We start from the raw sequence: 24,964 nt of genomic DNA, 5'->3' as shown, positions 1-24,964 counted from the left end.
TAAGATGCAAATATCTTATAGAATGCGTGTCGCAAATTGTCACGTAACATGTCGCATAGAATATCTGTGTTTATTTATTTAATTACTCATAAACAAATTTCTAAATTTGTTGGGTTTTTTACCCTCAGACACCTTAACTATGCCATTTTCCTATTGAATCATTGAACCACCCATAATTTATTTATTTTAAACACTAATGGTTGATTTTGATCGATTTTTCTATTGTAAATGTCTTTAATTGTGTTCAAATTATAATAGTTTTGATTGAATAAACGAAAATAAACTTTGTATTGATCTTATTTATTTTTTAATGTCTTCAACTAACTTAAAATAAAATACAATCATATTTTAAACTATTTACTATCAATTGAATTAATGAGTTTTGAAAGAATAGACAGTACGCTCGATTAATTAAAGAGCATATACACTTTTGTTAAATACTCGAAATTTCATCCCCACAAATTCCCTTTTCAGAATTTCGCCCTCCAATTTCGTCGGCCAAAGTTTCCCTCCGTAACCGCCATTGCAATAGGAGAGAGAAAGCTAGAGCGCGCGGAGAGAGAGAGAGATTGGGCTCAAATGGCGAATATCGACGAAGAGAGGAAACAGGTCATAAAGCATTCGGTAAAAAAACTTACTGAGGAACGAGGAGGAAGAGGAGAATCTTCGTTTCTGAACAACAACAATTCCTCAGGAAGCAAAGAAGAAGGAGAACTTACTGCATCTGATAACGATGTGAACATCTCTAACTTACCTCAATTTCAATTGTTTTTACTTCCTTTGCTCGAAATAGCAGCTCAGTTTTGCTAGCTCTATGTTTTAAACTTTGAATTCATCATTTTCCAGATGTGTATTTGCATTTTAATGTCTTCCTAGAAGGAGAAACTATACCTCAATCCCAATTTATTTTCTGATACTCAATAATGTGTCATATAAGATTAATTAGGGTTTATATCCGGTACTTTTACTGTGGGAGGTAGCAAATACCTGTGGAATTAGTTAGTGCTCGCAATTTGACTTAGACAATACGGTTATACTAAAACAATTAGTTAGGTTTTAGAGATTCTCTACATTTTGTATAAATCTCTCAACAAAATGAGAAGATTCTAGAGAAGCATCAGATTTAATTTAAAGTTCAAAATCAACTAAGTTCTAGATGTGAAGGTTTTCCCCCTATATTCTGTTCCTTCACCTTTGTGCTGCTTTAAAATCCTTCTGAATTTAGTAGTTACTGCCTTGGTGCAAAGTAAAATGTCTTTTCTTTCACCTTCGTGTTGCTTTGAGTGCCTGTGAAGTGTGAACTTTATTTATTATTGTGTTTAACAATGGTGAGTGTATGAATTTCTTTTTTGGGCAAATAGAAACTATTCCGGGTTATCAAGCTACAGTAGTATTGAGTTGATTGAGAATTGTTTTTGACAGGATCGAAATGTTTGTTCCACCGATCAGCTTACGAGCAGTGTTTCTGCTCCATTGGAGCGGCAGGTTCACGTTGATACAGTGAATGGGAATTCTCAGGATACTCAGGCAGGTATGTCGTTATGCTAGAGTATTGGAACATTTATATGTATTGTTAACCCTCGCGGTTTCATCTACCTACTAGGAATGACTGGTGACAGTTTTTTTATCAAACCATCTCATCAGCATATATGCACATTGTTGTATGCACATTGTTGTTAAGTTCACTTTTCCATGCGTGGCTGTTAATTTGATTAACTTTACTCTGGTGTTTTTTTGAATAAATTTTATTATTATTATATTGAATACACTTGGTAAACGGTGCTTGTCTTGGCACGTGGTATTACAAAACCATAAAATAAAAAATAGGGTTAAAAAATATATAAAAAGTGTTTCTTTTGGTCTATGTTGCTCGGACTCTTCAAAAATGCCAATGGGTGCGTGTCGGATTCGCCTAAAGTAGTGTATTTTTGAAGAATCCGAGACAGGTGTGGCGTCAAAAGTGAAGAGTTTGCGCAACTAAGCTTTTGGTACAATTCTTCTCCTTCCTAGGTTCATCGTCCCCCACCCCCGTATGCATTAAGGAAAGATAACTAGATAAGAGGTTATAACACATATTCTTCTAGTTCTACGATCCATTTAATCTATGGAACTTGCTACTTAATTTGTTCGGTCTTTAATTACATTTCTTGCTTATCTGTCTGCCCCACCCATGACTTATTTGCTATATTTTTTCTTAACTGCATGCTTTGCAGAAAAAAATACTTCTTCCAGCAAAATGGGTTGCTCAATTGATGCGCCTTCTAGTACACCTCATGAATCAGCTCATCCGAAGAGTTCTAAAAAGAATCGAGAGCATTTTGTACCGTTTCTGATAAGCTTCTCAGATGAAAGTGGCAGTGACTGTGAAAATTCTGGACGGAAGAAGATTTCAGCAAGTAAAAACAGAACCTTTGCTGAGGATAAATTTATTAAACCACCAGCACCTGCTCCTCGAAGACCTCAGAAATTGCAAAAGATTACTAGAAATGAGGCAAAGTTGATGCCAAGCAAAGGGGCTGTAAGTCAGAATGTTTCTTCTTTATTGACCAAACCTAATGGAGGCACTTACGGAAATGCTGCCCGCTTGCATAGCTTTACAAAGTTTAACAACTCAAATAAGGTAGCTACCCTTGACCATGGGAAAAGAGCAAATGTACATCTGAACTCTAGTAAACTTCATGACTTGCGCCAAATGATCGCGATTCGCGAGAATCAATTAAATCTTGAGAGATTACAGAATACCAAAAAGTTAACTTCAGCTTCGTGTAGGGATGTAAATCTTGTCAATAAAAGGAATTTGGTGGTGAGGGCATCTAGAGAAACTACTAATGATAATTTACAGGAACTACAAGAACCAGATAAGAAACGCAAAAAAATTGTTTCGTCAAATCCAAGTTGGGGTTTCTCAAACTCCCATGAAATTATGTCTATGGTTATAGGATCAAAAAAGTGTGCATTAAAGGATTCCTGTCAACTGGAACCAGCTGATCGTAGCAGTCCTGGAGAAAAATATCCGTCTTGTTCAGTCATTGCTGGACAACTGAAACAAAAAGAGTATCAGGGCGCTTCTTCTTCAACAAATCCATCTCTCACTCTCAAAGATGGTACACATACTCTATTAATATTTAGAAGCAACTTTCTTTTAATGACATTAGGTGCTGTGTAATTCAAATGAGCTTATTGCCACAGGTATTGATACCGTAAGGAATCTCAATCAGAGTTCCAGCAATTCGTCAAAAGAAATTGCAAGTAAAGCTGCCAATAAATTGGTAAATTCTCGTGTTTATCACAATAATCCCTATCTAGTTGTTAACATCAAGCGTGAGAATGGGCATTGAATGACTTGTTCAATATCGTTTTGGCGCATGGAGCCTTTGTGTGGATAATTTGAACTTAGTTTCACTAGCCCAAAAGTCTTCCATTTAGTAAAAGTTCTCTCCTCTATTACTGCAATTACTGCACTTAAAAGACGGTATCTTTCAGAGGTAAGATAGTGAAGATAAAATTTCTGTGCCAAGTGCATTGAAATAATTGTCTAGCTTTTTGGCAAGAGATGCTTAATCTAAGTGCCTATGTAGATATTATAAAGTATAAGGTGCTTGTTTCCGTAGGGGTTTAATAAAACATTGATATAGTCTGATAAAAGCCTTAGGATAACTATTTGTCAACAGTTTGATCTTTTTGGTTTGGCTCGCAAATCCAATAATGTTTCCTCTTGGAAATTAAAGACACCTTGAAAATACTGAAAATAGAGGTTGTACTTTCTCTTCGTAAAAATAAATAAATAGAGGTTGTAATTTCTTTGTCTTGTTCTTCAATATTAGGTTCTCTGGATTAGTTCTTCTTTTCTTGTGCTTCATTATCTTTCACTGGTTGTATGGACTACCTTGAGGCCTGTGATAAGGGGCAATGGGTTAGAATGGGAAGGAAATAAATAGTGATGGAATGGTGAATGAGGTACTGTCTTGACTCTAAAGTGCAGTCTCATTCTTGTCCATTCCTTTCTATTCATCCAAAGCAATTAGTCCCTAGGATCAAGCATGAGAAGTTTTGATATTGTTGACATTCCTTCTTCGGTTATACTTGGAGTATGTCGCCCCATTCAGGTCTATATTACGTCATCCATGTTCTTATTTATTCCTACATATATCATTTGTTGTTATGACTTCTATTTTTTTTTATAGTTAAGCTGCTACGTCGCCTCATTAAGAGGTTTTTTTTTCAAGGGGAGCCCACACAAATTATCTACCTAATTCATTTGGAGTGTAAAACTTTTAGCAATGTTAAACGTCCAAATTCATTTTAAATAGGATGGATCGACAAGCTAAAATGACGGGTCTGGCCAATCAAACTTTGTTTACTATGTATTCCTAAATGATCTAGGTATATAATCTTGTCCTATTAACTTTGTTTCTTCTTCTTGGCCACCACTACAATTTGCTTAGCAAGGGCCATTTCGGAAATGAAGGATAATGATTCTTTATGACGAGATTCAATGCTTTCCATTCCAAAATTTTCATTAAGCTGAGGTTTTGTATTAGTCATGGTTAAGTTTTTTCCTAGATTTCCTCATCCTGGACCTAGCATGCTTGTATATGCAACATTCAGATACATTTGCTATAATGTCACATCCACTGTATCAATTCTGGTCGGGCATATATCAAATCTTTCTTTTCTACTGATTTTGTTTCTGACTTGTGAACTTGACCATTAAACGATGATGTAGTTGAGTAATATGGGAAGGAAATTACCCGATAATGCCAACTTCCTCTTGGATTCTGAAAGTGAACATATAAAATTACTCTTTTTTTTTTGTTGTTGTTGTGAGATGGTTGTTATATAAAATTTCATTTGTTTCAACTTTCCACTGCATGATTCCGAGGTGCAAACTTGTTGAAATGGATAAAGCTATCCTTCCTTTTCTCTAACAGGAAAGATCACACAGTAGGAAGGCTTGATTTTTTTCATTGTATTTTTTAAGCTGTATATACTGGTGTTAGCACAGGGGCTTTTTTGTGTGTCCGTGGTGGTGTGGTGTGGTGGGGGTTAGTCAAAACATGCTTTCTGTATTGCATCGATATTGATTTTCGGTGAACTTAAATTGCAGATATTTTATTGTCTCTTGTCAACTCGTGTTAACTTCATGTGCGTTTGATTGTGCTAGTGAACTTTTTTCATGGATACTTGTTGTCTTTTCCCCTTTTTTTTTCATTCTAAGGACAAGACAGAGCATGCTGCTGAACTTTGTAGTCAGTACAATCAGCCTCTTTTACCGAAGAAAGTGAGTTCTGGGCTTGCTGGTGTTAATGTAACTGAAAAGAGCGGCAGCAATCTAGTCAGATCTAATGAAAACACACAGAAGCCTTCTCCCGATGGTAACAACATTGCAGCCTTCACCAATGGTGCGGGCAGCAATGCTGTGGCCAATGTTGTACGTTTCTGCCTTTTTCTGTCTTCCTCTTTCCTGTGTTTTTCTTCTCCCCTTCTTTTTCTATAACCAAAGCTTAGAATTGCATATTTCTGATAGTTGTTTTTCCCCTTGTGAAAGACATCTCTGAACTTTCCAAGCTTTTGGAACTTCTGTGACAAGCCGAATATTAGTGGAAGCAACAGAATAGACTTGCAACCGCTGTTGAATTTAGAAGAACTGCAAGATAAAGAACTGGAAGAAGCACAGGAATATCGCCGCAAGTGCGAGATTGAAGAAAGAAATGTTCTGAAATCTTACCGAAAAGCTCAAAGGGCCTTGATTGAAGCTAATGCTAGATGCTCTCACCTATACAGTAGAAGAGAACAGTACTCAGCCCAGCTTCGAGATCTTATGATGGGAAATCCAAATTTGTTGCTGTCTTGTGGGTTTCCTGATGAGACTGGAATTGGATTGGGCTCCTTACATGCAATTTCTGATGTTAATTTGCATTCAGTTCCCTCTTCAAGTTGTGCAGTGCAGCCTACGTTTGACTTCAACAATCAACATGAAGCCAATTTAAATGTCCATCCAAATAATGTCGCTCTTCAAAACGTCTCCAGTTTTCAGGAGCATTACAATTTGGCATCTGATCCCTGCAGCGAGCCTGATTGTATCACATTCAAGCCTCATAAGGAAGATAATGGTGCAAATAACATGTGCTCCCCTTCTGAGGATTTCAGTATGTCTCGTAATGAGGATGAAGGGACATTTCTGTTCGAAGATAAATCTCCAGAAAACCATCTGGACTATCAAGGAAAGGAAAAATCCATAGTTGACATGGACAAGAATATGAACAATACATCAGAGGGGCAATCAACGATGGATAATTCTCAGGATTCTTTAATCCTTGAAGCAACTTTGCGCTCTCAGCTTTTTGAAAGACTAAGGATGAGAACTTTGTGCCAGAAGGAGTGCCCACAAGAGAGCCTGGAAGCCGTAGCTGAAGGAAGCACAGAAAATAATGAGCTTGTGGGAAGGGTGGTAATGGGCGATAGATTATGCTCCGATTCAGAGCGAGAGATTGAGCCACAACAAGGATCTGATTTTCAAGGTAGTGGTCCTTTATGGACATCTTTTTCTGCAGTAGCTCATCTCTGTTGATCACAGTTTGACCTGTGTGCATATGATCTGTAAATCAGAATTTTCTTAAACACTAAAATACCTTGTTGGCTATTTGGTAGTGCGATGCTCTTAGATAAACAACAAATACTTCTAATAGAATGTAATAAATGGATTTAGTAAAAGATGCACAGTATCCTGTCTACAAAGGACATATTACAAGTACTACTCAATAGTTAATTGGATGTGGTAGCTGAAAAATGATATGATGTCAAACGATCCATCAATCTCAATGCCAAACTAGTTGGGTTCAGCTATGTGAATCCTTTTGTATTTGTTGTGCTCTACTTGATTTCAATGAGTACTTTGTTTTCTTAAAACAAATTAAGGGTTTCTAAAGCCAAAGGTTCTCTACTACTTATTTTGACAGACATACAAATCTCTAAAAAGATTAAAGACTCTTGGCAACAGCAGATCTAGCGTGAGTGTGATAATAATCAAGTTGTTATCGTGAACTAGCTTGTATTGCATATATGGTAAGCTTAGCTGGTAGGGTGTTTTTCACCATATCCACTATTTGATGTAGTTTCCTGGACAGGCAAAATTCATTCTGTTGCATCACTTGTACGGTTGTACAAGTTGTTAGGAACAACTATTTTCTTTCTATTTTTGTACACTTTTGGTTTCAATTCTCCAGAATGTTTATTCATATTTTTTGAACATCATGATATCCATGCTCTTTTGGACGTCATATAACAATGAGTTGTCATAAATTATCATTTCAGAGATTGACATTCTTTATTCTGATTGAGTCAACTTTTTTTATTTCTCTTTCCTTTTGAACTTTTTATTAGGTCGTGATGTGATGAGTACGATGTTTAAGATGCCTGCTGAGGTGGACCGTCAGTGCAACAATGAGAAGTTTGATTCTACTTCTGCATCACCTTCCTCTTATATTTGTTTAGATAGTTGTATCAACACAAGCAATGACAAATCTCAGTTTGCAAGCTCATTCACCTTTTCATATCCTATTTTGAAGAGTGCTATCTTAGACTTCAAGGCTTCAGATTCCATGGATCTACTCAAATTACAGATTGAAAATTCCAGTGTACAAACTTCTCATGATCAGGGGGAAGACAATTTTGGTAGCAGCACCATTCCAAGCATTTCAAGTGCGGTCTCAGTTGAAGCAGCTTCACTGGATTTAATTGGCAGTAAGAGTGGGTCTTACTCTTGCAATTTTACCATTGACCCGCTTTGGCCACTTTGTATCTTTGAACTTCGGGGAAAATGCAATAATCCTGAGTGTTCTTGGCAACATGTTAGAGACTACTCTTCTGGCAGTAGAATGAAGGTGACATTGGATAATGATGGTATGGGTCTTCTGTTTGAAATGCGTAAGATATCCTGACAGTTCCTCCATGTCCAACATGTGGAGTTAAATTTTTGTTACTTGTTTTCTTCTGTAGACAGGGTTGGATCACCAATTCAAGGACAGCTATCTTCTGCCGAAAGAACTCTTACCAAGTCACTTGACTGCCTTGGTTTGGCTCCCCCAACTTATTTGGTTGGCTTGGATGTTCTGAAAGCTGATCTGCAGTCATGTAAATCCATTCTAAGTCATGAGTACAGCCAACTGTGGGTGAAGTGTTTCAGTCTTACCTTTGTTCTCTCTAGTCAGCTGCCCACTGATTTACCATTTGATGGGCCGTTATTTCATGGCGCTAATGCTCGTGTTGAGGTCCAGGGTGGTTGGAATAGGCAATCACTTTATTTTCAAAGCAGAAATGGATCATCGGTTTGTCGAATTATCCTGTTATTTTCTAATAATGCATAGGTGTGGGGGATAAAAACAGGGGAGGAAAAACTGATTTTTACCTACTTATATAACGCTTTTGGGAAAAGCTGAACTTTTATTTTTATCAACTATTATAGAAAACTTGCCTTTGAAATACTAATGCATCTATCCTTCGGGGTGGCCCAGTGGTTTGAGCTTAGGACTTACATGTTGGAGGTCTCAAGTTCGAAACCCCTTGCCAGCGAAAGTAAGGGGTTTGCCTTCTGGGTCGAGCTCGTCGCACCAAACTTGTCTAGTGTAGGTTTCCTCTCCTATGTGGTTTGAGAGCTATTGCATAGGAGCGGGGGTTTACCCTGTGCGCACCCAAAGGGTAGCAACTGCGGGTTTCCGTTGTCATCCAAAAATAAAATAAAATACTAGTGCATCTGTGGAAGTATTAATTTTATTTTTCCATAGATGAATCAAGAAAAATCATTTTGCATCTCCTTGCTGCTTGCCAAAACAGTTCTGTGAGAAGAATTTGGTGATTGTACGAACTCTTAAACTTAAATATATTTTGGTTTTCTGGGTCATATTCTATTTATCTTTTTCTTTGGGAACGTTTGTAATTGCTTGTCAAGGCATCTAAATCTATCTAAAGAATGCAAATGCTGTGTTATTGGTTATGACCTTTTATATCATGCCACTAGGTCCTTTCCGGGGGCTCTTTTAACTTCCCATTTCACTATAATGCTCCTATCCTTCTTCCGGTTTAGGAGTCATCATCTGGTTTTTTAGTCATCAATGGTGGAATATCCCTTTTTGTTCCTTGTCCTTGTATAGGATCGAGTTCGCTATGCAGCAATCACAGTTTTTTTCAACCTTCCGTTGCAAGAAGATAAAAATAGTTGCTGCCCTTCCTTGACACGTGCTGTCAGTGCTGTAACTAATCTTCTAATAACTAAACAGGGTCCATGCAAGGAACTATCCGCTGATGATGACCAGATTGTAGAGATGGCTCTTCTTAATCTCAGTCAGGAGGCTAATAAACCGAAGGGAAGATCACAGGTATGTTCTTTTGGTGGTGATTATGAGTTAGATATTTGGATGGGTCTGTATTCTCATCCTTCTAATTTTCGCGAAAACATGTAGGCTCTTAAACTCCTTGCTCGAGCTTTGGAAGTTAATCCTACATCAGCAGTTGTCTGGATTGTTTACCTGTTACTTTACTATAGCAGTCAGAAGTCCATTGGAAAGGATGACATGTTCAAATGTGCGGTATGCGGTATTTCAACATTGAATTCTACTACTGTTAAAACAGAATATTTTAGTTGGTTCAAGGTGTTAATACTTAATACTATTAGGAAGTCTATGTGCTAAAGAACTTTGTATATTATAGGCATAGTAATATAGTAGCTAATTGCTTTGATGGTGTGCCAAATATTTTTTTAATTGCATCAGAGAACACCAGTTTGTTTTACACATTATTAGGTTAAAACCGTGAAAACCGACCGAACTGAATTTTTAAAATTTATTTTGGTTCAGTTCTTTTGGTTTAAAGTTTCAAGTTTTTGGTTTTTGGTTCGAATTGGGCAGAGAACCCGATTAAACCGAATAACTGAACTTCTGCATACATATGCTATTTCTGATTTCAGTTGCCTCTCAACGTGGGAAATGATGTTTTACTTTTGCAAAATGGGCAGTAAGTTTATTAGCATGGCTAACTGTTTGAAAAAGCATTTTATAAATCACCATCTTATCTGCAATGATGTCTCACCAAAAAAAAAGAATTTTATTTTATATTTGAATTCATTCCTTTTCCAATGCTGATTTGACTTTAAAATTTAGATATATTATTCTACACTTCTACTGCATTCTTCTGTAGGAGTATCTTCTCAATTCTGGAAGTCAAATGTAATTATCACATATCCTTATCAAATTGATGTAATTATGTCATGTTCAAAAACCCAACATAAAAGGTAAAAACCAAAAAAAATAACCAAACCGAATCAACTTAGGTTCTGTTTTGGTTTTCCTCTTTTACCTTACCAAACCAAACCATATGCCCGCCCCTAGTTTTAGGTTCCTTCTCCAAGTTATGTATTAGCCTTCATCCTAATAGATGGACTTCCTGAAAAATTGTCATAAATCCACTTCAGCGGAGGTTTGACTTTGACTTGTGAGTTTGTCTATGATTCACTCAATTATCCACATAGATACTGATAAAACTTCTTATTCTACAATCCAGGTTGAGCACGCTGAAGGCTCTTACGAACTCTGGCTTTTATATATAAATAGTCGAACACAGCTGGATGAGAGGCTGGCTGCGTATGATGCTGCACTCTTGGCCCTGTGTCGCCATGCATCTGTATCTGACAGAAATGCTCTTTTAGCCAGTGATGGCATATTGGATATACTTTTGCAGATGATGAATTGTCTGTGCATGTCTGGAAATATTGCTACAGCTATTGATAAAATCAATGAGCTATATCCCACAGAAGAGAAATCTGATAGCCCGTTCAGACTGTCTCTTCCTGATATCATTACATGCTTAACCATTTCTGATAAATGTGTTTTCTGGGTCTGTTGTGTCTACTTGGTTGTGTACAGGAAACTTCCTGTGACCGTTCTGCAGCGATTTGAATATCAGAAAGAACTTTCTTCCATAGATTGGCCGTCTACTGACTTGACCTTTGATGAGAAGCAACGTGGTGTCTCTCTGATGGAATTAGCAGTAGATTCTCTAGCATTATACATCGATAGAGAGTCTCTTGAAGCTGAAGCAAATCTCAGGGCAGCACACCTGTTTTCAGTCAATCATGTTAGATGTGTAGTGGTGCTTAAGGGTTTAGAATGTAGTAAGAGTTTGTTAGAGAACTATGTCACGTTGTATCCATCGTGTCTAGAACTTGTTCTGATGTTAGCTCGGGCAGAGTATGATTTTGCAGATGGAAGTTTTGAAGGTTTTGAAGATGCATTAGATAACTGGTTTGATGAAGTTCCTGGAGTTCAATGTCTTTGGAACCAGTATGTCCAATGCGCACTCCAAGACAGGAAAAGAGATTTTGTTGAGGGATTAATGGCTCGGTGGTTCCAATTTTCATGGAAACACAAATATTCCCAAAATAGTTGTCTGGGTGCTGTAGATAGTGATAACTCCCAGTCTTTACCAGAGTCTGCTTCAGTATCTGATATTGCTGCTCTCTTTTCCAGTTCTAGCCCGAATGATTATGTATTTGGGATGCTGAACTGTTCCATCTATAAGCTATTACAAAATGACTATACTGAAGCTCAATTAGCCATTGATAGAGCATTGGAGGCTGCTTCTGCTGAAAGTTACAATCACTGTGTGAGAGAACGTCTTTTGTTTCCGCGTGCAGAGAATTTGGACAATGATGGGAAAGTATTGAGACTTCTGTCTGGTTATTTGGCTGATAAGCGTGCTTCCATCACATCTGAGCCATTGTCCAGACAATTCATCCAAAGAATTAAGAAGCCTAGAGTCCGGCAGCTAGTTGGCAAATTGTTATGTCCGGTGTCATCGGAGCCTTCCATGGTCAACACAGTTCTGGAAGCATGGTATGGTCCATCTCTCTTACCTGAAAAGAAAGACGAACTCACCAACTTTGTTGACATGGTTGAGAGCTTAATGGGGATGCTTCCTTCCAACTATCATCTGGCAATTTGTGTATGCAAGCAGATTACGAAAACCTCAAGTCCAGCAAACACTTCTGGTGGCGTCTCCTTCTGGGGAAGTGCTCTATTGATAAGTGCATTATTTCAAGCTGTTCCCGTTGCGCCAGAATATGTATGGGTAGAAGCTGCAGATATTTTGCATGATCTTACAGGTTCCCCGTCCCTATCCGTCAGTTTCCTGAAGAGAGCTCTGTCTGTATATCCATTCTCTGTAATGCTGTGGAAATCTTATCTCAGTTTGTCCGAGGCCGAAGGAAACTCAGAAGCTGTTAAAGAAGCAGCAATGGCAAAAGGTATTGAACTCCAGTAACTAATGCACACACCCCTTCTATAAACCTCGGGGCAGTTTTTTTGATAGCGTACGGAATTGTGTATTTTTGTAGAGAACTCGAGAAGTGTACATGAGAGGAAAAGCATGCAGTTTCTTGTTGCCATAGGTATTTCTTTGAGAGAAACATTTTTATTCAGTAGCTTATGAATGTTTAGAGTAGAAGTTACCGTATTGATATTTGATGGAATGGTACAACGGAAGATTTACTCTCATTTCTTGAACTATTGTGTGTTTGCTTATTAGTTTTCTTTTGTATATATATATATATCCCACAGTTTCTAGATCCCGCTTATGGAATCACACTGAATATATTATTGGATCATCAAATTCTTTAGTTTTCCTAAGCTCATACACTTACACTCTTGTCGTATTGTGATTTACCTTTGAATAGCACTATCTTTTAGCATTAACAACCACCTCACCGATTAAAATTGCAATTATGAAGATATCCTTTTGATAATAAGGAAATTGATACATCCAAAAACGTGATTAATTAACGTGAAGTTGAGTAACCAAAAAAAAAACGTGATTAATGAACGAAAAAAGTTTAAAATTTTGAAGGGCCCAACCGGGTTCGAACCGGTGACCTCTTGATCTGCAGTCAAATGCTCTACCACTGAGCTATGGACCCTTGGTGATCAAATCAATAAGAGGTACGTATTTAAAAGTATATAAGATTATCGTTGGCTCACTAAATAAAGCTTAGTAAGAAACTTTTGCTTCAACTCTCGTTATCTTATTCAATTCTATATGGTCTGAACTATGTCATTGAAAATAGGGTTTTGCGCCCTTCTTATTTGGGTGAGAAAAAAATATCGGATCCTATTAACGTTCAATCACCGCATGAGTCTAATGGTGCTTGTTACTTTTTTTATTTTTCGACTTAAATTGAAAATATTAAACCAAAAAAAACTCGAAAGAAATACAATCCGTCTAGCCTTATATCAACCCCTTCTGTAAAGAGGGAATGCATTATTGACTGCTTTTTACCCACATTAGACAAAAACAAATTTTACTTTTTACCCACATTAGACAAAAATAAATTCAAAATTTTAAAGGTTTGTAAATTTCAAATTCCACGACACTTGTGTGGTAAACCTGCCCTTGGTATGTGTGTGCACATTCACATCCATTTGGGGACTGAAAATTCATGTCAGTAAAATTAAAAAGTTTGCTTTACACAAGAAAAATATTAATTAAACATAATGAGTTAGGTTTTAATTTTTACCCTTAGTAATCAAACTTGTGCATGTGAAACATTTCTTTAGAAACTAAAGTATCATGCCCGGACATCACATGAAATATTATGATACGAAAGTAAAAACCCCGCAAAAAAATATTATTTATTACAAGAAACATAAATTAAAAACCAACATAAAATAGGAACATAAGTGCAAATGACCCAATTCCATGGTTCGTAAGGATTGGCATGAGTCAAACTTATATTGAAAAACATGATTAGTAAGAATTCATACAACAATTCGAATTTTTTTTTTGTGATTAAACCATAAATGTAATTTGCACACGTGTTAAACAATACTTCAGTATGCTCCTTGTTCATTATTCTTTGTCTACAACAATTACAAGTACATCTCAATTTCAAAGCCAATAGAAATTCGCTATATGAATTCTCACTGTCCATGTTGCTCAATTTCCTCAACTTTCATTCATCTGAATTAATCCGATTTCTATTCCCAAAAACTTTTGTATGGGAGACAAGATTTTCGCCCTCTTAGGAACAGAGACTTGTTAAAACCTCCATGGTCTGGAATTCTGCCATGCGGCTATTGACACGTGTATAAACACATAATAACAATAAATACGCCTCAATCTGAAATAAGTTGGAGTTTAGATGTATGAATCATCCCCACGTAAGTTCAACTCATGTCATCATGATACCAAATAAATAAAGTGAAATAGGTTAAATGTATATAAATAATAGTAAAATAGTAACAATATTAGAAGTCCTATAACAAGACAACATATTCCCAACTAGTAAATGTCATCAATGTGGATCTTGTACCTCAATTTTGCCTTATCTAGAGCAAAATCTGAATATATGTATAAATAAATACATACTTGAATAAAGAAAAAAAAATGAGACCACCTCTAGACTATTTTTCTTCAACTTTTTGTGTTACTAACAACTTATCTCTCACCACACAAACTCATGGGCATATGTAGTAACATTATGTTCAGCAAGTTCGCTCGTGCAGCTTAAAGCTCAGAGCATTTCTTGCTTCAAGCCTACTTGTTACTGATTCTCCAACCAAACACACAAGATGGGCATGCACAATGCTATTTTCTAGGCAAAGTAGTTTCTGTTTATAGGTTTCTCCCATTAGAACTACAGTCCAGTTTAATACTTAAACCACGACTGAAAAAACATCTCGTGCAAAAAAGCAACATAACCAAGGGAATGACGAGAAGTAGCTAAACATACTGGGTTTGTGTCTGTGTGCGAGTATATGTTGTACCTCAATCCAGGCAGTTTTTATTTTCTTATGGTGGGGAAGGGTGGAAAAGGAAGCAACTTAAGTGCATGGTAAAGAAATAATGATGCTCAAAGTGACAAGATGTTCCTGGACTTCACGAGTAACAATAAGAATGTATTAAAGACTATTAAAGTTCTCTGAATAGATGAGACTTAAAAGAGTATGATCAATGAAAAGAAAAAAATGATGCTCAATGTAAGAAGATAACTCCTTGATTTCATGAGTAACAATATAACATGGATTAAAAAGTATTGAAGTTCTCTGAGAAGAAGAGACTTTAGAGAGTAAGGTGATCGGGAACGACAAGCTAGTAGTATAACTAACCAAGTTCTACTTCCCCACAAACTATAAGCACTTAACATAAACAAGACACTCACACACTCAACATTCAATTCCACCAGCTCGGCTTCTGAAAACATCAAGCCCCATCTCTGTAGGATCAGTTGCTTGCAGCTCTACCTGGAATCCATCAAGCTCTCTCTTGAACCTATCTTTGGAGCTTGCATAAATCATCTTGCTTCTCACCCTTGCTGTGTCAGGTGACCTTCAACAAAAGACAAAACAAAAGGTTGTGATAACGAAGAGTATAAACCGACAAGATGATAGTTTATATCACCAAATTTGAGTCAAACATACCAAGCAATGAAGAATATTCTGCTCTTCTGGCAGTTTTCTTCTGTCATGAAATCAAAGTCATAGACAGCGTATCGACACTCATCAGCAGGGAGGCCTGCAGCGAAATCCTCATAGCTTTCAGTTGGTTCGCCAAGCTTTTCCACAACAACCTGCTTTTGCTTCTCTTCAATCTTATAGATGATGAAACGGTAAGTTCTTTTTGCCTTCAACTCTAAAAACTTCAGCTTGCAATCATCATGCACAGCCATCCCAGATGCTGCGTTAGCCTACAATTTTTTGTAATATACAATATTATCTCAGAAATTCTATAAGGCAACACTTGAACAGAAACACAGGGGAATAATAATGGGATAACTACCCTATCTAGATCAACAAGTTTTTCTTAGACCTATAAATCATTAGGTTAAAATTATCCAACCAGTCCAATCACACTTCCAGATAATCCGCCTCCCCTAAGCACAAAGAATCAACAAAAAGAAGAACAATGAAAGAAACCAAAGCCTGCAGCATTTCAGATCTTCAAGTCCTATTCATTACTTCTAGAATTTATCTTTCCCACTTAAAATATCTCCACCAAATGACTGTGAAGAAACAAATTACAAGAGAAAGATGACAATTCCATTTCTAACCTAACCATAATTAGGTTGGTCATTCTTCAATTCTTCTGCCTCAGAAGAGGATGGAGAAGAGCAGTGGCATCAACCTGTGAGACCTTACTACCACATCAATAAAATTAATAAAAGCTCCAAATGCAACTTCCAAGGTACAAGTGTTCCAGCACAAGAAACTTTGTATAATCAACGCCAGCGTCACTTCATAAATTTCAAGTTAACTTAAAACTGATTTTGGGTGTTTCGAACCTCAATGAAATTCTATGAATAGAGTAAACCACTGATAGAACTTAGTAGGCACTTGGACATGCATAATTTGCAAAATCATGTTTGTCTAACAATTTGTCTATTATTTCAGCTTCAACTTGAAATATAGAATCTGACGCTCAATAACTGGTTTAGGAGTATTTCAAGTAAAATAATAATTTCATTCCAGCTACAACTTCAAAAAAAAAAAATCCAGCTTCAACATCAAATATTCATTTTTCAGTTAACCAAAAATTGTCAAGACGCAGCCTTATTTCCCAATGCTAGCAAGAAATTTTATCCAATAAAACATAGATTTTAACTCTCCACACTCTTATTCTGAAATCTGAGATCTACCCAGGATTTTTTCATAATCAAGATAGTAAGACTAGAAGTTCTACCAAGAACAGTATCTAGATGAGCGAAACACAAAAGGGTTATAATCAAACACACAGAAGACTCTGCATGCAAGACAGGCCAGTAGGCTGTAGCAAAGAACTCACAATTCAAACCATAATCTCACCAAAAGAATCAACAATAACAACTAACAAACCCAGTGTAATCCCACACGTGAGGTTTGGACCAAAAGAATCAAACATTTTTTAAAAATCAGTTGGAGCTGGTTGTCCATACAATTTTCTTTTAACACAATTTTTTATTATACATTGAATTGATTTTTTAAAAAATTTTCAAGTTAAATGCAACTTTTTCCAACTTTATTAGTGAAACAAAAAAATCTTTCCCAAGCAAAAAATTCCAACTTTTTCCAACTTAAATGCATGTTCAAACACAACTTCAATTCCCAAATAGAACTTTTCCAACTTATACTTCAAAACACTATTTTTACATGTAATCAAATACATCACAGTTTTAATGTCCAACAACTACTAAGCAACACTGAAACAAAGATCTAAATAATGATTTAACAAAAAAAAAGGAGCTCTTCATAGCTCAAAACCAATAGATCCCACATCAATCTAACAAATAAACTGAATCAGATCCATAAAACACTAAGCAATCAGCAACCCAACTCAAAATTTTCATCAAAATTACAGAAAAATCATGTCTATTATACATATACTTTACAGATCGAAGTAATGCTAAATAAAAATCTTTAATATATAAAATTTTCATATATAATAAAGTTTATATATACAAAATAAAATCGACTAACCATGATTGAAGGCGAGAGAACAGATTGGAAAAAGATGAGAAAAATGGAGAAAATTTAGGGCTCCGATAAAATTGGTTTTTGGGGAAAAATGAGACCAGATACGAAGAAGAGGGGTTCTTGTTTTTTCTCTATTTATTTCTTTTTATCTTTTTTCGGAGAGGTAGATTATCATTTAGATTTTGTATATATTTTGGTAAAAATAGTTTTGGAACTATCCATTCGAAAGGTATATACGTTTTAGTTTTTGGATAGCAGAGATATAAATATTCCTAAAGTATGACAAAAGATATGTACGTCCATTTGCGACTATTCAGATATATATTTGTCTTTTTTCCCTTTAATAAAAGTCTTAATTACAGTTTCACATATCGAATATTTTTAACAGTTTTTAATTAATTTAACTCTTTTTACATAATTTTATGTTAGTCTTAATTTTCAAAGTGTGATATGTTACCCAATGTATTATGCATGGTGACATTGATTGTTTTAATTTCTTACACCTCTCTCTTTTTTTTTTTTGGTGATTTTGAATTTTAAAAGTGTGAAAATAAAAAAAAATTATCATTTGTAAAAATCTCTCTTATTTTGATATTGATGTTATAATGTTTGTTGTTTCAAACGAATAATGTCTACTGCATAAAATTATTGATATTATAATGTTTGTTGTTTCTAATGAATAATGTCTATTGCATAAAATCAATCACACGATGATAAAGAATTACCTACTTATAGCTAAATAAAAACTATCCAATGTAGAATTGTCGAGGACAATATTATAATTTATTATGTTTTATTACAATATGAAATTTGAGTTTCAGATTGATATTAATGTAAGCTACTAATAAGGGTAGTGATATATTATGAAGTGTAAGTACTTCTTATCTTTAACCAAGAGGTTTTGAGTTCGGATCTCCTTATGTATGGGGTTACCTTTTTTAGGAAGCATTTTACTTCCTAATGTATGACTTTCAACACAAATTTGAATTTAGTTGGACTCCAACGCGGGTACTAGACATCTGGTAGGAAACAATTTTTTGTGGAAAAAAGTCTAATATACCCCTCAACTTTGCCATTTAGAGTTGATATACCCTCGTTATATATACCATTTCCTCTAACATAAGAGATTTAACTTTATTTTATTTTTGGAAAAAGATAAAATACATATGGGATATATTTGCCTTCTCACACATATTTTTTTGGACTTTTTTGTTTGAACGACAAATTTAAATTTATCATTTTGATGGTCAAGTTTATTTATGTTTAACTGATTCTCTTGTAAAATTTATCATAGATACCCAATTTTTTATTTTATTTTTACAAATACAAAAACTAAATTACAATATTACCAAAAAAATTGATTTAAATTATTTTCTTTACACTAAAGAATGAAAGAAAAAAATAAAAAAACTCGAATAATAATAATCAAAAAAGTCAAAAATAATTATTATATAAAAAAATAAAATATACCTTAATTTTGCTAAAAGGATAAAAATAATAAACTATTCTATCTATCCATAATTACTTGTCTACTTTTGAATAACACACCTATTAAGAAAATAATTATTGACATAGTGAATTTATCATTTTACCACTATTAATTGTAAAGTGGATGAATTAAAAATTAAGGTTATCAAGAAGTTTTACCGTTTTTAAAATAATTAATTGAGGGTATAATAAGTCAAAAAAAATTCATTTCTTGTTTTGTCAAAATTAACAAGTAATCAAATAACAACTTAAAAAGGAAAAGTGGACAAGTAACAAGAAAGAGAGAATAATTTTTTCACTTCCGTTTAGATGAATGGTAACTCGATAATGATATATGTCAAGTATTTATATAACAATAAAAGTATATATAAATCACTTTCATGACAAGATATATATCATCTATAAATGGTAAAGTTAACGATTTGTCGTAATACCATTTTTTTTAAAAAAAGAAAGTATTTGTATGATAAAAAAACAGATTTGGAGGAACAAATGGTCCACTTCCCCAAATAATACAAATACCAATACAAAGCAAAAGTCGCACACCAATATACACTTGGGCTTTGGTAGATTTTTTCTACCATCTCACAATTTTTCTTCCCCTTCAGCCCAATGTCGCCGGCGACTTTCTGACCTGCTCGATAACCTCCGTCTCTCTCTCCGTTCGGTGCGTTTTTTTGTTGAATTTACGAATTTCATTCTTTTTTCTATACAATTAAAGGCTGATTCATGTGCATTTTGTGTGTTTACAGAAACAGATTTCTAGGGTTTTGGATTGTTGATTCAAATTTATATTATCGGAATAAGACGATGGCAGCTCCACCAGCTAGGGCTCGAGCAGATTACGATTATCTCATCAAGCTTCTCCTCATTGGCGATAGCGGTTAGTTTGATTTTGATTTGTTCCTTTTCTTATCACAAGTTAATCGAATCCATTTTCAGGAAAAAAAGGTTTCGGAAAAGAAGAATAACACAATAAAGCTTATCAATTGGGGAAAAAATTGTATCTTTACATGAAATTGGTGAGATTTGGTTAAGATGGGCTTCGGGTAATGTGGTACAGCACATTTCTTCCCTTATGTCCAAACCTGGGTGCACGGAGTTGCCCGGTACTTGTGTTGGTGGAAGGTAGAAAGTACCCGTGATGGTTTAAGATGTTATTTGACATGTCACAATAGAAAAGAATATGTTTAATCGACTTGGATTTGTATACTAATGAAAATGGAATAGAATATAAAAATTATGGTTGATTTGATGGAACAAACATAATATATAAGTTCAAATTTTTTAGTTGTTTAATCTAATTTGAAATCTTGAAAGTTGTATTAAAAAATGGAGTTGTGTCACATATTTTAAAATGTTATAGAGCATGAAAAGTGTCATATAAATTGGACCAGAGAGAGTAAGTTTTATCATTTGTTGTGAGGTGTTCTCTCATGGTCTTGAGCTCCTAAAGTGCACTATGTGCCATAGTGATGCTCCAATTCAACATTTTTTCTAATCAAGTGCTGTTCAATTTGATATGTCTTATGGTTATCCTATGTTCAGTTGCTTTTTTAAGTTAAGCTCATGCTAAATAGTTCTAGTCTTTGCTTGCAATTGAGGGATGGTGCACTGACAAATGCATTTTCAGCAATCTGAGTTCATAAGTCTCCAGTTTCCTTGTGAAGCCTCTTAACCTCAAATGTCCAGAGAGTTCATCATTCTTAGCTTACTTTTTTTTCTTTCTATGATTAATTTTGTTGTGTTCTCTAGGAAATTTGAATATGGATTTGGATGGTGTTCTGTGAAAGTCAGTTCAAAAAGCTTTTTTTGGTATTCTCTAACTTTTTAATTTAAAATTTCAAAGCTGTGTCTCAAAGATGACAACTTTTATTTCTGTAAATTTAGAGTAGGAGGAACATGGGAGATACTTCAATTTTAGAAGGCTTAGTGAAACAACAAGGGTGCTGCATCTAATTCTGAGTTGACCACCAGCTTCTTTACCTTTCTCCTTTTCTGGGAAAAAAATTGACGCGGATATGAGAATCACTCAGATTTATAGAGATATTACATCCATAAATTTATACTCCCCACCTCAGTATCTTTGGACATTTGTTCTTTCACCATACTTCATGGATCACTTTGATAATATGATAAATGGATGTCTCACATCCGTGTTTGGTAAGCTTGACCAGCTTCGACCAAAATGCTTGATTTGTTCATTGAATCAACTAAGTGCATACTGCATACAACGCCCTTTTCTCTCCAGCCCTCATATATGAACAACCTAAGAGATAAGAAGGTACTAATAGGATTCATCCTAGGCCGGACTTGGTCAGTTACCACAACGGCACAACCTCTTCCTGTTTATTCCCCTCATCTTTAACTGAATCTAGAACACACAAACGAAAGGTTGAACTTTTAGAGAGTTGCTGAAACATAAACGTTTCTACTTCAAATAGTTTTGAAATTAATTAAAGGACAATTTCGATATGTTGTTACTATATTCAGATAGTGACTAGAGTACCATTAGTTACAGGTTGAACTTTAGGTACTTATCATTGTTAGGCAAGATCTTCCATGAACAGGCTTCTAGAAAGGATTTCTAGTTAAGATGCAAAATTTGAATACGAAGGTCAAGGCCACAACCTTTTTAAAAAAAAACTGATTTTAGTAGTAATACAGTTGAAAGCCTGAAGTATTTTAATGAGAGGAGCGAGGATGGTTATTTTGTCCATATGATAGAAGGAAATTGGCTATAAATATGATCAACTCTCATTCTAAGCACAAGAGACTCATTGTTGAAATGGTAGGAAGATGCGACAGTTTCACTATATTTCTAGACTCTAAGTAGGCTGCTTATTTATTTATTACCAAAGAATAGAGGATATTTTCCATGTATAATATCTATTATCAGTTCCTTACACTTAATGATGGTTATATTTATAGGTGTGGGAAAGAGTTGTTTACTTCTGAGATTCTCAGATGGTTCCTTCACAACAAGTTTCATCACAACTATTGGGTTTGTATCCTTGACTGTCTCTCTCTCCTCTGGAGCTACTACTTAGATTGTGTTTCAGACACCGAAGTACATCTTTTCGAATTACTGCAATACAGTTAGTTTTTTTTCCTTTGGCAAGACTATCGTTTTAGTCAAATGATGCAGAAATTTGAGGTGTTACTCTGATAATTGAAGAAGTTTTCAAGAAACTGTGAAAAAGTTATACGCCAATGATCTTTGAAATGTAGCAGGAAAATATTGTGCTGGAAAAAAAGAGTAGAAAAAATGTGCTCTCTTGTGCAGGACCTATATAAACTGTCTAGTTTGGGATCGTCATTCTTGAAAAATATAGTGAATTTATACCTCATTGCACTGATTATTGCCTCCTCTCAATCTTTTTCCTGGCTTTTACTTTTCCTCCTCCTTCATATTTACCGGATTGCTCTGCTTTTACAGAATTGATTTTAAGATAAGAACAATTGAACTTGATGGCAAGCGGATTAAGTTACAAATTTGGGATACAGCTGGTCAAGAGCGTTTCCGCACTATCACAACAGGTATATCCAAACCCAGTGAGTCGAGTGTTGTTGGATTGGAAATGTTTCCAGTCCTAGCTTTTTGCAAGGGTGAAAAGAAATAAAGATTACTAGTTCTGGATCTGCAGATGTCCTAGGATGTTAGCTCCTTGCAACGGTTAAACGAGACAGAGACTTTTTTTTGGGTAACTTGTGTCCTAAATAAATAGAGTTTGGAGCGGCTATATGTAGTGGCCATATTGATTTGAAGCTTGTCAATGGTTAATGATTCCTTTTATCAGGGGTATTGGATAACTTGTATATGCACATACTTTAATTTTTCAAAATGTACTTTACCACATAATTGGGAAGTTTCTCGACGATGGGGATTTAATTGACGCCCTTGGGCTACATAGGCCTGCCCCTGTGCAAGCTACTCTCAGCACTTATGAAGTCTTTGGAATAAAATTGCTAGGGGATTGAATTAAAAGGTCTCTTCAAATGTGAAATTTTCTTTCATTTTCAATTTGTCTCTCTCAGTCAAGTTTGAATTTGGTTGTTTACAGCGTATTACCGAGGAGCAATGGGGATTCTGCTGGTGTATGATGTCACGGACGAGTCTTCTTTCAATAGTAAATGCTCTCACTAGCTTGCGTCAATGCTCTTCTTTTGTAACTTCGATTTTTTTCTCAATTCATTTTTTTGCTACCTGCTTATATATGTAGACGTTCTATTGTTCAGTGTGATTTTTGGGTTCTCTTTTGCTGAGAGATGTGATAATTTTGTTCCAATTTTGAGCTTAAGCTGGTTTTATGGTCTCAAGTTGCAGTTGCATGACCACCTTTTAAAAATTGCTGTTTGATAACCAGATTCAGCATTTGCGAGAGCAGATTTAACTTAATTGTTTAATGTTTAACTGAATCATTCAGACATCAGGAACTGGATTCGCAACATAGAGCAGCATGCTTCTGATAATGTCAACAAGATTTTGGTCGGGAACAAGGCTGATATGGATGAAAGCAAAAGGGTAATTATTATATTTATGAAAATTGTTACCATTGGAATTTCTTGTCCTAACTTCTTTGATCAATTACTTCTTTTCTGATTCACAAGAGTTTCCATTAGATGTTATTGATATTATTATTCCTTTTTCCTATCTAGGCTGTGCCAACTTCCAAAGGTCAAGCTCTTGCTGATGAATATGGCATTAAGTTCTTTGAAACAGTAAGTCCAATTCTTTCTGATGTAGAAATTGAAAGTGTTTTCGGATGTAGTAAAGTTCGGGTCACTGATAAATGACAATATCTACTGCAGAGTGCAAAGACAAACCTGAATGTGGAAGAAGTTTTCTTTTCAATTGGTAAGGATATCAAGCAAAGGCTTTCAGAATCTGATTCCAAGACTGAGGTACGCAGATAGTTCCTCCGCCTTCCATTATTCTTTTCTTTCAATGAACTCGAGTTATTAGGACATCTCGTATATGAATATGTCCTCTCTTTTCGTGCAGCCTCAGTCAATCAGGATCAACCAATCCGATCAGGCAGGAACTGCCGGTCAAGGTGCCCAGAAGTCATCTTGCTGTGGTTCGTAAGCCGAGTTGGCTACTGTTTTCTTGATTGCACTTGGATGTACAAATTGGTGGGGATGAAAAACTGATCCTTGTGAACTTCATTACCATTTATCTGCCATTGGATGGCAAGTTTGGTGTGTCAAAGGCCTTTTCTACTTTATATTTGGAATCTATTTGTCATATACAGCTTAATAGCCTTTGTTTGGTTATTGTTCTTTGTTATCTATGTCCTCTTAGGATTTCGTCTCCTTTTCTTGTTTTAATCATGAAACTATTAGCTTTTGCTTTGATGTAGAAGGTGTGAGAAAAATATAATAGCTACGCTTAATAGCCTAATTTTTTTTTCTTCCTCAACAGACTCTCAATTAAATCTTAGACTAATAATAGCTACGCTTCAGTCCCGAATAAGTTGTTTTGTCAATGTGAATAGCTTACTCATATTTTATTTAAGCTCAACTCATATTATCATCGCATTTAGCGCGTGATGATGGTAGCCCACATTAGCTTGTGACTTTACACTAACTTGTCGATTCATAATAAATTGAGACTAAAACGTTGCTGTCCAAAAACTGAAAAAAAAGACGAACATAATTTCTATTAATTTACAATACAGGAATTTACATTTTTTACTCAATTTTATAGTGGGGAAATCATATATATAAGCCATTTTATGTCATTTTAAAAGGGCTAAATTTAGTGTTCCACTTTTAGTTTTAGATTCAACTAAAGAACATTTTTTACGTTAATAGATCTTGTACAATATAACTTAAATTAATCGATCCCTAAAAGTAGCACAAAATATCGAATAGAAAAATAAAAATCAAAAGCAAGTAAATAAAATAGGAAAAAATAAAATAAAATTGAAAGTGATCTATTTTTTTCTAAAAAATTACTAATAATAAAAATAAATAAAGAA

At 35.2% G+C, this 24,964-nt stretch overlaps 3 protein-coding genes and 1 non-coding gene across 5 annotated transcripts; 2 read left to right on the top strand and 2 right to left on the bottom strand.

Annotated features, from left to right (window-relative positions):
• The first annotated feature begins 452 nt into the window (after positions 1–452).
• On the top strand, positions 453–12,590 carry LOC107017747. The gene is made up of 11 exons (XM_015217995.2): positions 453–735; positions 1,423–1,531; positions 2,214–3,104; positions 3,190–3,269; positions 5,219–5,431; positions 5,549–6,521; positions 7,384–7,902; positions 7,999–8,327; positions 9,276–9,374; positions 9,459–9,584; positions 10,555–12,590. The coding sequence occupies exons 1-11, from the start codon at positions 580–582 to the stop codon at positions 12,310–12,312; spliced, it is 5,253 nt and encodes a 1,750-aa protein (XP_015073481.1). The 5' UTR covers positions 453–579; the 3' UTR covers positions 12,313–12,590.
• Positions 12,591–12,892: 302 nt separating this feature from the next.
• On the bottom strand, positions 12,893–12,964 carry TRNAC-GCA. The gene has a single exon. It is a non-coding gene; the product is annotated as a tRNA-Cys (tRNA).
• Positions 12,965–15,000: 2,036 nt separating this feature from the next.
• LOC107018438 (actin-depolymerizing factor 2) lies at positions 15,001–17,653 on the bottom strand. Its single transcript, XM_015218921.2, has 3 exons — positions 17,496–17,653; positions 15,465–15,730; positions 15,001–15,372 (listed from the first exon to the last, which is right to left on the bottom strand). Exons 1-3 carry the CDS (start codon positions 17,496–17,498, stop codon positions 15,210–15,212), a joined length of 432 nt encoding a protein of 143 aa, XP_015074407.1. The 5' UTR covers positions 17,499–17,653; the 3' UTR covers positions 15,001–15,209.
• Positions 17,654–19,479: 1,826 nt separating this feature from the next.
• LOC107018114 (ras-related protein RABE1c-like) lies at positions 19,480–24,402 on the top strand. Of its 2 annotated transcripts, none has more exons than XM_015218498.2 (9): positions 19,480–19,647; positions 19,733–19,863; positions 21,912–21,984; positions 22,420–22,520; positions 23,045–23,110; positions 23,408–23,505; positions 23,640–23,702; positions 23,793–23,885; positions 23,986–24,402. In XM_015218498.2, the coding sequence occupies exons 2-9, from the start codon at positions 19,791–19,793 to the stop codon at positions 24,067–24,069; spliced, it is 651 nt and encodes a 216-aa protein (XP_015073984.1). In that variant the 5' UTR covers positions 19,480–19,647; positions 19,733–19,790; the 3' UTR covers positions 24,070–24,402. The 2 variants fall into 2 exon arrangements, with proteins under 2 accessions (XP_015073984.1, XP_015073985.1); XM_015218499.2 differs by having other exon boundaries at positions 19,489–19,647; positions 19,739–19,863.
• The last annotated feature ends 562 nt before the right edge of the window (positions 24,403–24,964 follow it).

The sequence above is a fragment of the Solanum pennellii genome, chromosome 4, assembly GCF_001406875.1.
Source record: "Solanum pennellii chromosome 4, SPENNV200".
NCBI lineage: Eukaryota > Viridiplantae > Streptophyta > Magnoliopsida > Solanales > Solanaceae > Solanum > Solanum pennellii.
Note: the sequence above shows the minus strand (reverse complement) of the source record. Positions and strands in the feature narration are given on the sequence as shown.

Excerpts from the sequence above, each read along its gene's own strand:
- LOC107018438 (XM_015218921.2), bottom strand. Across the intron at positions 15,373-15,464 it reads AGAATATTCTTCATTGCTTG|GTCACCTGACACAGCAAGGG; the intron begins GTATGTTTGACT and ends CTTTTGTTGAAG.
- LOC107018114 (XM_015218498.2), top strand. The coding sequence starts at position 19,791 with ATGGCAGCTCCACCAGCTAGGGCTCGAGCAGATTACGATTATCTCATC. Across the intron at positions 21,985-22,419 it reads AGTTTCATCACAACTATTGG|AATTGATTTTAAGATAAGAA; the intron begins GTTTGTATCCTT and ends CTGCTTTTACAG. Across the intron at positions 22,521-23,044 it reads TTTCCGCACTATCACAACAG|CGTATTACCGAGGAGCAATG; the intron begins GTATATCCAAAC and ends GGTTGTTTACAG.
- LOC107017747 (XM_015217995.2), top strand. The coding sequence starts at position 580 with ATGGCGAATATCGACGAAGAGAGGAAACAGGTCATAAAGCATTCGGTA. Across the intron at positions 1,532-2,213 it reads TTCTCAGGATACTCAGGCAG|AAAAAAATACTTCTTCCAGC; the intron begins GTATGTCGTTAT and ends CATGCTTTGCAG. Across the intron at positions 3,105-3,189 it reads ATCTCTCACTCTCAAAGATG|GTATTGATACCGTAAGGAAT; the intron begins GTACACATACTC and ends TTATTGCCACAG.